This window comes from Alligator mississippiensis, chromosome 1 (assembly GCF_030867095.1).
Source record: "Alligator mississippiensis isolate rAllMis1 chromosome 1, rAllMis1, whole genome shotgun sequence".
Classification (NCBI taxonomy): domain Eukaryota; kingdom Metazoa; phylum Chordata; order Crocodylia; family Alligatoridae; genus Alligator; species Alligator mississippiensis.
Window position 1 is genome coordinate 94718623 of NC_081824.1, and position 15107 is coordinate 94733729.

Below are 15107 nucleotides of genomic sequence, written 5' to 3' on the forward strand. Positions count from 1 at the left end.
ACTCTGTTTCTGAAGATCAATCAGGCATCCTCCATTCCTGTAGGCCCACATTTTCCTACTGTCAACAAGAACCAAGTTGAGCCCATTTTTAAATTCCATCTTCGCTACTGAGTTGCTCTATGGCCTTAGTCAGTCACTCTTCTCTTGCACAAGGATCAGAAGTAATTATCCCTTCACTCATTATGTTGATACAGTTTTTTAAAATGCTATGTGTATCAAGTACATGTATAATGAATTGCAAGAACATGTTCAAAGAGCCAATTTGTCTCTCTTTTGAGCAAGTTTTTGCAACAGTTAATCCAATTAATGAAGTGGCTTTTAAAACAAAAAAGACTATGCAAAATGAAAGAACAAGAAAAGTTGTTACCCTTTATTTAAAAAAATACCAGTAATACTGACAAGATTTTCAAAAGCAATTGACACTTATACAAAAGTATTTATGTGTTCTCCAAAACCAAATATAATGTTAAACATGAGCATTTTATGCATGTTTTCCTCCCAAACCAGATGTTTTTCAGCCTAATTACTTAAGCAGCTGCAAAATCAATAAGACCAGCAATAAGTGTGACCCACAGGCTTCTTTGCAGCCTAGAGTAACAGTCCCACACCTTGCCCTGTAGTTGTGTGTCTAGGGGCCAGATAACAAATAAAGGGGCATCAGTGACAGGTGTTCATCCTTGAAAAGCAGGTTAAGGAGCTGTTCAGCATTTCACATTGTTATATAACATGCCTCCAAATAGCCCAAGGACTGAATTTCCCTCATAGGAAGACAACCGTGCTTTGGAATTTCACCAAACAATGCTGTACAAATTGTCCTACAGCATTTTTAAGGCTAATCTACGTTTAAGAAAACTGTTACCTTCAAAAATTGTCAGTGTGGACAAAAGAGGTTTAATTCTGATTTTTTTTAAGTTGCTAAATATCAAGGCTTCTTTAAAAACCACGCAAAATGTAGGCTCAGACAGTAGCAGTGCTCATGTTCACTTTTAGCTTAACTCAAACAACTTCTGTCTGTTCATTACACCAGCACAAATAGCAGCATCAAGATTTTAGAAAATCGTTCTTGTATCAAAAGCAAATGTCCCACTTTGCTGCAAATTTTCTTCATGTTCCAGCTCCTGCTGCATTTGCCTTAATACAAGATTTATATATCTATCATTTGCTAGATTGCCACAAGTCATAGGGTTTCCTGTGTTGTCTAAAGCCAAATGCTGTGATCAGGCAGCACAACCCTATCTTCTGAACTGCCAAGCATTCACTACTCAGTGAGAGCAGTGATATTTCAAACAAGGAAATAGCTGAAACTAAAGGAGTTATGGCACAATGGGCATCTCAGGTTTTAGCTACCATTGGCCTCCAGGCTTAGTAGCTTTGTTCTAGACTGCTGAACGTTCCATTGTCATTAGCCTGCCAGGGATATCAGGTCATATAGCGAGTAATAGCTCTCAGAGCATAAAGTAGTTCAGCTTGCATGCGAGCTTCTATCAGAAGCAAATTAACATGAACCTTAAAAAAGAAAGAAACAAACAAACAAACAAACAAACAAACAAGAGGTTAAGTTTGGAAACATTTCTGCAGTGCTCAAAAAACACCTCAGTAAAAGAACTATGTGAAAAAATGCACAGACACTTCTATGGTAGCTGTCAAGACTAACAGCTGCATACGTAAATTAGCATTCTCTACCAAAAAGCTCTTGGATAGGGAAAGATTTCTAGCAAATGCTGTGGAGGAGGGAGTGGTTAGGTGTATGGTAGCTTTCATACAGTTTTAAAAGGACCTTGGCTGCTCAAAGGCACAGGTGCTCAAGACCTACTCTGGCCTGGGAATTACACATCAACAGAACACAAGTTTTCATTAGAAAAAAGCTTCTTGACTATTTTTATGAACAAAAGTGCAAAGCCATGAACACAGTATAATGGATACCCATCTAGCCTGCAGACAGCAGGAAATAATACTCAGGTGTAAACAACACCATATTTTATCAGTGCATTGTTAACTGCAAGAGCCACTGCTTTTGAAAGACACAGTAAATTCATTATTGCAATATATGGTACCAATAACACCCAAGTAATTTCAGTTGAAGCACAGCGGCCATCTAATAACAGTAGCTACAATGTACTTCAGATTTACTAAGCCCCACAGAACACAGGCAGACCGTACCTTCTCAGACTGCTTGAACTGCCTCCAGAAGCTATCATACATTCTTTTTGTGGTCTTTTCAGGAGTGCAAACCACAGTTTTGATATAAACTTTAAAGCTGCGGTCCAACAACTGATTAATCTCACCATAGTCATAATCATCATATCTGTTCAGAAGTGAAAGAAAGATGCTTTTATTTTCTCATTTCACAGGTTTAATGTTTCATTGAACTTACTGTAAAGTGCTCAAAAAGTGACTAAGTGAACTATCAAGACAGACTTTACTTTAATGAGCAGTGCATATTAGAAAGTAGAGTATGGCAGGAGCCAGATTGCAGGGGCAGTGTAATTTAAAAGGATTAGCAAAGTAACCGGCTTTGCTTCCACAGGAGGTGGGGGAAAAGAAAAGAAAAAACAACCCAGCAGACACTGGCAAATCCAGGAAAGTGATAGGCCTAACCTTATTCCAAACATACAGTGGATATAGTTCCAGATTGCACGTCTAAGCATGGAAGTATCCACATCTTTGTGCATAGCCATTGTGTGGTAAGTCAGGTTGTATGCAATATGAAACTTCTCGTCAAGTAGCTGCCCCACATCTGGATAAAGACGATTAACCAAGGAATAGCCATGGTCCTCCCAGGAATAATCCTTGAAACAAAGAAAGCACAAGTCAGTGCATAAAGAAGAAACACACAAAAGGTTAAGCAATTCTGTTTACTTTGTCTCAGAATAAATAAGATTCAGTGGCTGCCTGCTTAACTTTAAGGGAAAGAAACAAAAAAGTCTAGCCTGTTCACCACAAAACGGTCACTAGTTCTCAGGACTTGGTCTGACTTTCACCAATTATACAGGGCATTTCCTGAGGCTGGTTACCAACGACCTGCCTGTTACCTGAACACGGAAGGTAGGCACGTGCATTCCATGTCTGGAGAAGTCTTTATAACCATAGCTTGTATCTTCAAAGTGGCGAGAGACATCTCTAGTTGGTGCCAATTCTTCCTCCTCTGTTAAAATCACATACAGAGTGGACTTCACAAATTAGTTTAGATGCATTTCAAAAACAAAACAAAATGGAAGTATATTTATGGAGTTATTAAGGATACTTTCTCTTTCAACAGTACTTGCTCTCCAGTCCACCCATCAAAAAAAAGATGTTAAATATCTCGATTTCTCCAAATCAGTTAGGTAAGGCATGATGAGCACACACATCCACTATATATTTTTACCTGAAAAATACACAAACATACTCTCCCTCTTCTCTTTCTCAAAACGTGTGGCCATCTCTTCTTGGCTGGCTTCCTCTTCATCCCTGCACTCCTGTAACTGCTTCATTTTCTCCATGAGCACTTCAACTTCACACAGAGACTCTGCAGTCTTAAGAAAACCCACATCCATTTTAGGGCTCTGTATACAGATTGTCAAATCTCAAAATTTAAATTCCTTAATCTGTCCTTCATTTGCATAATTCCAATTACTGGGTTTTTTCCCCCCTTTTCCCTAAAAAGAGCAGAATAAATCTTAATTTAAGGTGCCTTAGCACCTCAACAGCTCTGGGCTGATTTTCTTTTCTCACTTACAATTGGAGGTTATTTTAAAACATATATTTTTCAGTATCAGCAACTGAAAACACAAAGAAATTTTGTGGACAAAATTTAGTAGAAATTTTGAGGGACAAAGTCACCATAATTTATTACTACTTTTTCTCCCTCTTTCCCCAACTATGGCTACTTGAAATACTGAAGAAATCTATCCAAGGGAAAAAAAAGGAAAGTGTGAATGTAGATTTTATAAGGCCTAAGACGACATAATAAGTGCAAGTGCGACAAACTTTGAGAAATAAAAGTAATCAATATAGTCTTTTAACGGGGAAATATTAAAATCATAAATGTGTACTTTTCTAGTATGAAAGAACTACAAAACAAAAATCACCCAGCCCAAAGTAAAATTCCCATCCACCTCTGTCCGCTTCCCCTCTGTATTGCAGTCTGCCTATTCCTTCAGACAGCACCTCAGTAAAAAGATGTGCTGAACCCAGACTCTTAAGATAAAATGAGAGCAAGACCCAGAGTTGGGTCAAACTCAAACCTCTTTTGTTTCTACTGGGGCCATGGTCTGAAGCCTGAATTGTACAAGTTAGAAACCAATGCAATCCACAGAGCAAAAATGCCATGGGCAAGAAATGCCAGAGCACTCAGGCATTCAAAAGAGTCTGGATAGTCTAAGCACAGGTAAGCTGGCAGTGAGACTGCTATCTCAAGGTGACAAAAATGAGCACCACCTTCAGAGGAAGAGGTTTCTGTATTTCAGCCAAACAGATGTAAACATTTCTTCTGGTTACTACTGCTACCTATACATGCAGAAACAGTCAGGGGGCCGAGAAGACTCCCAGTCTATCCTCCCTGTGACACATGGAGGGTAAACAACTGAAGGACAGGCACAGCCTGTCACTTCTGGCTGATTCACCCTCTCTACCAGCACCATTTCAGCTTCACTTAAAATTTTATCTTAACCCAACTGTCTTGTCCAAACTCAGTCAGACTCCAGGTAAAATCACTCAGTTTTGTCACTAATGCGAGACAAAATGAAGACAAAGACCTGGGTGTCATCCCCATGTTAAATTAATGCAGAACTAGCAGTTTGAGACTGCTAACACTGAAAGCTATTAGTATTTACGCAAACTGATACTTACTGAGATGCTTCCAGTGGGGCTAATTTGCATCTCATCAGCCCCATGGTTACCATTTGCAATATCACAGATACAATAGTTACTGACTGAAGGGGGCCGGAAGGTGTGGCCCCCATCGCAATGAATTTCCGGACTGATTCCACAGCCAAATGTGAAAGAAGCAAGTGAATGGTAGTGTGTGAGGAGAACTACAGCGTGGATGAGCTCTGCCAGGGACCAGCTATGCTCTTCCGTCTTCAAAAGTTGCTTTAAAAGAAATGCAAAACAAGACTATTTTAAAAACCCAGTGGTGGTTCAAATGCTTCATTAGACTAATGAGCCTAATCCCACAACAGTTCGTTCTCTAGAAAGCCGTTCTTCTAGAATTCACAGCCTCTTTCGAGACCTCAGTGAGCCAAAAGCTATATAGACAAAAGCAGTGTTTACCCTTTACAACAGTTAGACAGAGAGTGGGTGAAGTAAAGGGTAAAGTGTACAAGTTTGAAAGTTAGATTTGCTGTTCCCTAATTAAAAAAGAAATATCCTCATAAATTAAAAAGAAATATACTGATCCTGCCCCCAGTATCTAGACCAGAGTCTCTCCTGGGATCATTTTATTCTAGATTCTCAACTGGCATTTTACCCGGGGGGGGGGGGGGGGGGGGAACAGACACACGAATGGATTGGATTCACATGGGTAAACCAAAGAGCAGATAACTTTTTATTTTTTTGGTTTCAGAAGCAATTGGATCAGTCTGAGGGTCTTTATTTTGCTTACAAATTTCTACTAAAAGCATGTAGGGTTTTGCAATCACACCATTAATAAAACATAATGCTGCTACTCAGGGTTTTAAAATCCAGCATGCAAGTGCAGGGGTTGCATATTTTTACTCTGTTCTTGTCTCAGAAAGCCCTAGGCAACTCCTGGCAAATCAGCTACCTAAAGAAGGTCCGGGGGTGGCTGAGGTCCTCGTCTTCCCCACGTGGGTGGAATGCTCTAGCTGACAGGATTCTTCAAGCCTCAGCTTCCCCTTCAACCAGGAAGGAGTAGGAGGTTTTTGGCCTTTTTTGCAGACAGTAATGCCCCCCCTCCTCCCCACAAAACCAGCCTCCGTCTCCCCACCTGGCAGATGTTACAGAGCAAGTAGCAGCAGACTCCTTCCTCATTGCTAAGATTAGAGAAAAGCTTAAAAAGAGTTGCTCTGAACAGCAGCTGCCAAGCATGAGGTACTTCTAACTAGGGTTAAGTATTTGACCAGTCAAATATCAGTAAAAAAATAGTTAAAAATTGTAAAAAGTTGCCAATATGCCAACTGATCCAAATAATACATAGAAGCAGCACACATTTTCCATTCAGAAGTGTCAAAAAAACCCCAAAAAACCAAAAAAAGTATTTCTGTCAAGAAAACTGCAAAAAAGATTAAAAAGGGTTTTTTTTGTAAACCCGCTATAATTTCTGACCAGTCAAAAAAAAAATGCAGCCAGTTGACCAGCTTGCCAACCCTATTTCTAACCCAGTAGCCAGGGGTGTGTGTGATCACAGCAGGTGTAAGTATGTTCAAACTACCTGTAAACCAGTTTGTCTCGGAAACAATCACAGTAAAGAGCCAGCACAGGCTTCACTGTGGAACACCCATCTGACTAAGTATGAAGGGCTCCTGGTGAGTGCAGACAGCATGCACAATTATATCTTCACCCCAACTGCTACTTCGGTTAGCAGGATGAAAGCTTGCTTGGGTATGTCTGCATATGCTACAAGCATGCTTCCCAGTGACAAAGGCTAAGTGCAGACAGTCAAAAACCCCAAGGCCGAATCAATTCAATCTTCGCAGGTTAGTCTAAGCTGCATAAATTGAACCAATAAGCAAGTGAACAGACGTTCACTTTCAAGTCCAGAAATGCAGCCACATACCTGCAGTGGCCTAGGCCAGAAGCTGGGGGGCACTAGAGCATACCTCCCTGCTTGGCTGGAGCAGACAGCTTGGGCCAAGGCTAGCCCACCCACCCTATGAGGGGGAGTTTGTCAGGGAAGTGCAAAGCATCCTGGGATGCTAGAGGATTGAGTTACCTTGAATCTGGAGAGGATCTGAGACAGAAGTTCAATAAATCAATTTAACCTAAAAATCAGTTAAAAGTCTGATACCACATCTATCCAAGTTTGTCTTAAACTGGTTTATGTGCACTGAACTTCTGGTGTGTTACAGATTTGAACCACCTTCTGATCACTTACACCGGTTTGTGTCATTTCTGTCCCTAGCCAAAGATGATACTAGCAGGGAGGCAGTTTGTGACCTCAGAGGTGAGAGTAGGGAAGCTTCACTTCAGATTTGCTTAATTTATTATAAACAAAATCTGCTTGTAAAAAATTTCCAAATAGAAACCTCATGAAGTCAGTAAAAGAAACAACACAATGGGATAAATACTTTATGTTAACAGTAGTTTTCAATGATTCAAATAAAAATATGTTGATCCACTCTTGTTCTTGTCCACTGATATCTCAAAAATACTCAAGTCACACTTGCTTTTGCTTTAGTGCACATCTGAGCACATCCATACACAATTTTTCAAGCCTCAAGTGGGATCGTATAGAGCCACAGGCATTTGTAATTTGGTTCCAAGTAGGCCTTAATTGGAGCTGCAAAATCGGGTGCTACATGCCAATGCTATATTTCATATCGATTGGCAGTGCTCATCCTAGTAGGGTTAAATCTGAAGTACCAGCATTTTACATAAAAAGCGGATTGCTTTAACATAAATTCTTATAATCTCCCAGGGGATTCCCAAATAAGAGCTCCACTGAACGCACTGGAACCAGTAATTATCAAACCAATTCCAGGATGCATCATGCAATATCACAACTGTAAATAAATATCAAAAGTGCTTCCTCCCTGGGCCCAGGATACGTAGATTGTGTTTCATGTAATAAAGATTTGCTGCATACTGCACAAAAGAAGAGCTACCTCAATATGTTCTTTGGTGAGAAGCCAGGGCCGATGAGCCAGTATTTTGTTCAATTCTCCTAAATTCCGCAGTTTTTGAGGTGCATTTTCTAGGCCATTCAGCCATTTGGGATCTCCTCCAACATGAAGGAAATCATTAACATGGAGGTTAACAAGATAAGAGCACTGATGCCTTGCTGCAGCCTAGGAGGAAAACAAACAGTTTTAATCCAAAAAAAATCCCTACAAGTTAGTGCTTTACAATGACATTGTCTTTTCAAAGTAGTCAACATAAGAATCTGCAGTGGTCAACATCTGAACTTAAAGCACTAACTTCTAATTAACATGGTAGCTTGTTTAATTATTCTTGAAAATATACAACTGAGCCTTTTTTATTCCAACATACTGTAATGTCTTGGTTTTGCATCTTTAAAATCCAGTCAATTACAAGAGACTTGCTGAAAGCCGATTCTCAGACACCAAGAGAAACAGAGAACATGATAAAGCACTGGTTACTTAAGGCAGGGATCCAGCTCAGATCTGGGTTGTGGGGACTCCTCTCGGGCCAGATCCTTGGGGCCAGCAGCACCAGTGCAGGTCTGTGAGCTTCCCTGATGGTCATGTCCATTGGTCCAGGGACCCAAAACTACAGCAGGCCATGACCCCAACTTCATAGATTCATAGATGTTAGGGCCGGAAGGGACCTCAATAGATCATCGAGTCCGACCCCCTGCATAGGCAGGAAAGAGTGCTGGGTCTAGATGACCCCAGCTAGATACTCATCTAACCTCCTCTTGAAGACCCCCAGGGTAGGGGAGAGCACCACCTCCCTTGGGAGCTCATTCCAGACCTTGGCCACTCGAACTGTGAAGAAGTTCTTCCTAATGTCCAATCTAAATCTGCTCTCTGCTAGCTTGTGGCTATTATTTCTTGTAACCCCCGGGAGCGCCTTGGTGAATAGATACTCACCAATTCCCTTCTGTGCCCCTGTGATGAACTTATAGGCAGCCACAAGGTCGCCTCTCAACCTTCTCTTGTGGAGGTTGAAAAGGTCCAGTTTCTCTAGTCTCTCCTCGTAGGGCTTGGTCTGCAGGGCCTTAACCATACGAGTGGCCCTTCTCTGGACCCTCTCCAGGTTATCCGCATCCCTCTTGAATTGCGGCGCCCAGAATTGCATGCAGTACTCCAACTGCGGTCTGACCAGCGCCCGATAGAGGGGAAGTATCACCTCCTTGGACCTATTCGTCATGCATCTGCTGATGCACGATAAAGTGCCATTGGCTTTCCTGATGGCTTCGTCACACTGCTGACTCATGTTCATCTTGGAGTCCACTAGGACTCCAAGATCCCTTTCCACTTCCGTGCCACCCAGCAGGTCATTCCCTAGGCTGTAGGCATGCTGGACATTTTTCCTCCCTAGGTGCAGCACTTTGCATTTCTCCTTGTTGAACTGCATTCTATTGTTTTCTGCCCACTTGTCTAACCTGTCCAGGTCTGCTTGCAGCTGTTCCCTGCCCTCCGGCATGTCCACTTCTCCCCGTAGCTTTGTGTCATCTGCAAACTTGGACAGAGTACATTTCACTCCCACGTCCAAGTTGCTGATGAAGACATTAAAGAGTATCGGTCCAAGGACTGAGCCCTGCGGGACCCCACTGCCCACACCCTTCCAGGACGAAGCCAACCCATCCACCACGACTCTCTGGGTGCGACCCTCCAGCCAATTCACCACCCACCTGACTGTGTAGTCATCCAAGTCACAGCCTCTTAACTTGTTCACCAGTATGGGGTGGGATACCGTATCGAAGGCCTTCCTGAAATCTAAGTATACGACATCCACCCCTCCTCCTGTGTCCAGGCGTTTTGTAACCTGGTCATAGAAAGAGACTAGATTGGTCAGGCACGATCTGCCTGCCACGAACCCAACTTCTGGTGCCCTGTCAGCTGGAATGGTTTCATGGGGTGAATCCAGCCTCCAGGTCATATCTGACAGCCTGACTTAAGGGAGAACATCTTCCAAACTAGTTTTGACCAGGTCCAAATTTTCAATATAATAGAGTGGACACAATACAACAGATTGTGCCAGAGCATCAATGAAGGCTACACTACCACCTCTTGCACAACACTGAAACAAGGTTGAAAGCTGACAGAAATTTAATTGGGATTTGCAGCTTCTGAAATATTGCTGGAATGGTTAAATTAGCTGCACTGAACTGTGCTGGATAAGTCACAGATTTTTAAGCATCTGTCTTGAACAGGTTTTTGAAGTACCATGAAACTGATAATAATTCATTTCCCTACTTATGACACGCTTTTACCCTTTTCCATGCTCTTACTGAAAGTATGAGTATGCAGATGCTAAGCACCACCTTTGTTACACTATTTGAAAAAGAAAATAAAGAATACTTGTATAAAGCATAAAGTACCTTAGGTAATTACTCAGAGGGTTCCTCCCCCACCCCAATCACAGAGATTGAAACATCTCTACTCAACTGAAAATAACAAATTACAGTTAACATCTGTTGGAAAAAAAAAAAAAATTAAAGTTGCCAAGGTGGCTACTCCTCCTTGCTGTGCTGCACTCAAACATACCATTATTCCAATGTAGTGTCGGTAATGAAGAGGCAACGGACCATCCATCTGCAATAGATAGTGCTGAGTTTTTAGAAAACTTTCTAGATACTGTGGGTGGAAAACCATCACCAAGGTAACATTGTCCAAACGGCCCAAAGCAGCAAAGGAATCAGCAAACAAAGTGTGCATCTGGGCGTCTTCATTTCCCACTTGAAGAATCTGTTTGAATTAAATATATATAAATCAATCATTAACACTTCCTTTAAAAAAAGAAATCAACGAACTAAATATTACCATAGAACTCAGAAGCCCCAATTAAATTTTGAGAACTGAACATTAACTAAAATTTCCGAAGAAACCTATCATTAAAAAGCCTGAAGCTATCAACATGACACTTTAGGGGCAGCACTGAAATTTAAATGACACTTAATGGTACAATTATGCCCATATCTCCTGTAGACTGAGGTCATGCTCCTTTTAAGTCATGTCTACATGGATATTCTTAAGAGTTAAGATGGTTCAACAAAAAGTATTAAAAAAAAATCAATGCACATAAAGTAAAGCACATTAGACCTTATTTCAGATGCCCCCAATCTGTAATTAGATGGCCTTTGTGTGCTATAGCTTCATACCCAAAACGTTTAACATGCTTTATTTAATGAACACTTATTCCATACTTTTAATTGACTCACCTAACTTCCCCAAGAGTCTCCATGTAGGGCCTTTACAGCATAACTCACCTGCTGTAGAAGTGCAGAATTCATAACTGCAGGCAACTTCTAGCTAAGAAAAAAGTTAAGAACTATGTGTGTAGCTAACAAGGGCCTCAGATTTAAGATTTTAAGTTTCCTAGAAAACTGTCTACAGGTACATCGTTAAACCTTGTTATACCAGCCCTTCCTGCCAACGGATGCACACAGCAGCATCAAAATAAATTAGTTACATGGGTGAAAGATGCTATAATTTTGTTTGCTTGTGGTAAGAGTCTTTAAGACAGACAACAACTATCTATCACCAGAAATAACTCAGGCCCACTGTGGACCAGTAGGAGAAACCAGTCTACCTATGCATAGGATGGGGAAAAAAAAGGAGCATGATGCCAAAAAATAATGCTGAATTCTTGTATAATATCTAGTAGTGTAAAAGAGGTGCTGTAAGTTTCCAAAATTCCACATGGACTTCACTGCTCTCTAAGTCATCACAGTCACTGCCAGACTGTCAGAGTGATTTAGGGCAATCACTCTGCAAATGTTTTGCAATTCAACAGCTGTTCTGAAAACAAATGTGGGTTACTACTACAGAAGTATTCCTTAAAAGCATCAAGTTCACTGTGCACTTGTGAACGTCAACAGACCTCCTTCTCTGGGATGAATCTGCTTGGTCCATGTCCCACTGGTCTAGGAATTCTAATTCCAAGTTCCTAGAAAAGAAAATTGTATCGTCTCAATTTTTAGTTACAAACAACAACATGTGGCTTCAGGGAATGAGAAATAAATCCATAATTCAAACAGGGCTGTGCTTATTTTACTAGTACATTTTGGACAAATACAATATTTTTTCTACAAGTTCTCTCTAACTAACCACACTGGTTTACAGTATACTATGCAGCCCCAATCAAAAACAATAAAACCTGGTTCACTGAAAACCTTTGCTTTGCATAAAGAAGTTGGCAGAGTGTCCAGAACACAGCGTTCAGTACATAGCTGGCTGCTGTGTTGTACGTCACTGATACAAAGTGAGACTGACTGCGGATGTGCAGACATACATCAGCTAGAATACAACTCCATGTGTCTGTCACAAAATGAAACAGTTACAGTTTTAATCTGATTTTCCCCATCTTAAAGATGTATATAATTATTAAAGGTACTAGCATCTAAGTTTTTGTTTGCTTGCTTTTAAGAGGAGTTAATTAGCTATTTAAAACACAGAGGTAATTATGCCCAAATTGAGGAAAAGCACTTTCCCACAAGAATTGCTGAAACCCAGACACGTTTTCTCACTGCCTGAAAGATCACTTATCACACCTATGCAATTATTTTCACTACAGCTTCTCAACTGAAAGAAGCTATATATTAAATCTGTTGCTCTTGTGAATTCTGGGAGCCATTTATCCCCTTAAAACCCAGGTAGTAGAGCCAATAAAGGACTTGAAGTATGTGACAATGTAGTATAGTGGGATTGGTTACTCCCCTGGGCATGGAGAGTCCCGAGTTCCCACCCCTGCTTCTGCAACTGTTTATATGTGTATATATCCAACAGGCACTGGATAAAATAAAGATTTTAGAACAGGGACTAGAATCCAGGACTCTCCCCTCCCTGCTGAGTCCTCTAAGATAGAAAAGCCAAACACACTTTGTGTGTACACTCTCTAACCCAGTGATTCTTGGCTGCTCAGTGGCACAGTTCAACAGGAGGCTTTGCGGGGTGCCTACATCCAGCTTATTCTGTAGCCTGATGGTTATGGGCACTCTCTGGACAAACGGCTGGTGTGGCTGCTTGATTTGTCAGAAAAAAAAATTAGGTAAATTCATGTCTCAGGTACAGTTATGGAGATTTCCTTTAGGAGAAATCAGTTACAAAGAAGCAGACTGTATAGATCTTCTGCTCCTCTTAATTTTTACATCACATGCTTTTCTTGAGTTGCATTTGGACAAAGTGTGATATAAGAGCTTCTCTTGTTATTAATATCTTCAAATAGTAAATGGAAAGATAAAGCTTTCATATTGCGGTCACAAGATTGCACTTATCAAGTAAATCAGTAATACACTACTTCTCTGTGTTGGATTCAAACGACTCTTATTCCACAAAGGCCAATTACTTTTTGTTTGGCTACCCTACCCTGCTAAATTGAAGAAAGAAATATCCTGCATCCAAATGACACAAGCAGGCCCATACATAACATTTAATTTAGCAGATGTCTCCAAATCCAGCTGCCAACTCAAACACACCAGGAGAAAATTCCTGGTCAGCTATGTTTTAGTCCTCTTTTCCAAAACGATTACAGGAAGAAAAACTTTCAAGTTCTACAGTCTGACACTCAATATGCTTGCAAATTTATTTTGTGCCTGATGATATCTAAAATATAATCAATAGGTACTAAACTTGCATACTCTGCCCCTCAGAGTTTTTAAACAACATATGATTATGCAACATGTGTCAAGTTAAATGAAAAACAGTGTTTTTAAAAAAAGTTAAAAAAAAAAATCTCAATGCAGAGACTATTTCAAGAAGTGTTAACAAGGAGAGAGGCATGATCCAACTAGTCAAACAACACTGTTGAACTTTGGAGACCAGGTTCAAGTCAGTGACCAAGTCAGTTTTTCCTGGTATCCAACATTAGAAATGATGTCTTGGCTATGCAGCATTTTAAGTAAGACTTAACTCTTGATGAAGTGCTCTTCTTATAGGGATCTTACCCTTGGCTCTCAGCACGTGGCTCCACTCTTGCAAACTTTTCTCTAGGCCTTCATTTTCTAATACATCCAAGTCTCCCCCTCCCAGGTTGTCCTCATATACACAAAGCCTGCTCTCTGATCCAACTACAAGGTAACTAGGGTCGCCTTCAAATCTCTCTAAAGGAACTTTTGCTCTGGGGCCTACAAGAAGTCAGTCAGTTAGGAAAGGTCCTGGAACCAGCAGCAGTTGGAAATAGCCACCTTCATGTACTGTATTTACTCAATTCTAAAATGAGTTGGTCCTCATCTTAGAATCAAATACAAGGGCAGCAAGGGGGCAGGTAGCTGCTGTGGCTCGGCTCCAGGGTCAGAGCCATAGCTCTATTTGTTGCCTAGCCCCACTACCTGGCCCCACTGCACCCCTCCATCTCTCCTGCCTGCCCCCCAGGCAGCCTTTGCTCCCCTGCCTGCCTCTGTCCTTCCTCCCACCCTTATCCTTTTTCTGTGCTGGCAGGCCCCATCCATGCTGCAGCCTGGGGCACTGAGCATGGCCCCAGCCCTATAATAGCAGTATGCAGCCTGCAGAGCTGCTATGGGGGCTGGGCTGGGACTGTACCATGCCTCAGGCTAGAACAGTGACAGAGCCTGTTGGCACAGAGCAAAGGGAAAGGGGTAAGGGGAAGGCAGACCAGAGGTGGGGGGAAAGAGAAGAGTGAGTGGAGGCTAGGGGGAAAGTAGAGAGTGGAGGGCAGGGGGAAGAGGTGGCATTAGGGCAGGCAAAAGCAGGGGGCAGGTCATGTGACCAACCCACCACTGCCCCCTTGCAGTGGTGAAAGGGATGAATTTAAGATGACCCCCAGTAATTTGATTCTATACATGGAAAAAGAAGGGTTAGAGAGAGTGTATACACAAAGCAAGCTTGGCTTTTCTAGCTTAGAGGACTCAGCAGGGAGGGGAGAGTCCTGGATTCTAGTCCCTGCTCCAAAATCTTTATTTTCCACTTATAGAATCTAATTATTGGTGGGTCATCTTATACAGCATTTGAGTAAATGCAGTATTTTTTGAAGTATGAATTACTTCCAAATGACACCCAACCATCAAGTTGTGCATGTAACTGACTGCATAATTGTGCACTACCACCCTCCACCTCTCTTCACTTCCCTCCTACTATTTGTTATCCTTGGTGCATCTTGTTTCCCAATACTGCGCAACAATCAACACAGCAGAACAGAACATCACCATGACATTCTGGGGCCCGTGGGGGCTACTGTAAGATAGTAATACCAACGAAACAAAGAAAATAAGCAAAAAAGAACCCCAAAACACTTCACGTCAGTCATGTATACTCAGTCTTAAAGGCCAGATTATAGTATGTTAAGACTGCAAAATTAAGCAG

The 15107-nt window shown here is 41.4% G+C and overlaps 2 protein-coding genes across 10 annotated transcripts in view; one reads left to right on the forward strand and one right to left on the reverse strand.

Annotated features, from left to right (window-relative positions):
- ARMC2 (armadillo repeat containing 2) overlaps positions 1-15107 on the forward strand; it is a 192561-nt gene that overhangs the window by 161864 nt on the left and 15590 nt on the right. The window lies entirely within an intron of this gene.
- SESN1 (sestrin 1) overlaps positions 1-15107 on the reverse strand; it is a 126755-nt gene that overhangs the window by 18911 nt on the left and 92737 nt on the right. For 3 of the 7 annotated variants that reach the window (XM_014605834.3, XM_014605833.3, XM_006258265.4), the window contains exons 2-10: positions 11671-11736; positions 10335-10535; positions 7767-7949; positions 4831-5073; positions 3368-3515; positions 3033-3145; positions 2599-2789; positions 2161-2305; positions 349-1506 (exon numbers count right to left, since the gene is read on the reverse strand). In XM_014605834.3, the coding sequence (XP_014461320.2) occupies positions 1420-1506; positions 2161-2305; positions 2599-2789; positions 3033-3145; positions 3368-3515; positions 4831-5073; positions 7767-7949; positions 10335-10535; positions 11671-11736 (1377 nt within the window). In that variant the 3' untranslated portion in view covers positions 349-1419. Of the gene's footprint in view, positions 1-348; positions 1507-2160; positions 2306-2598; positions 2790-3032; positions 3146-3367; positions 3516-4830; positions 5074-7766; positions 7950-10334; positions 10536-11008; positions 11100-11670; positions 11737-15107 lie in introns of those variants that run through there. The other 4 variants (XM_019499886.2, XM_014605835.3, XM_059732727.1 and 1 more) reach the window with 4 other exon arrangements.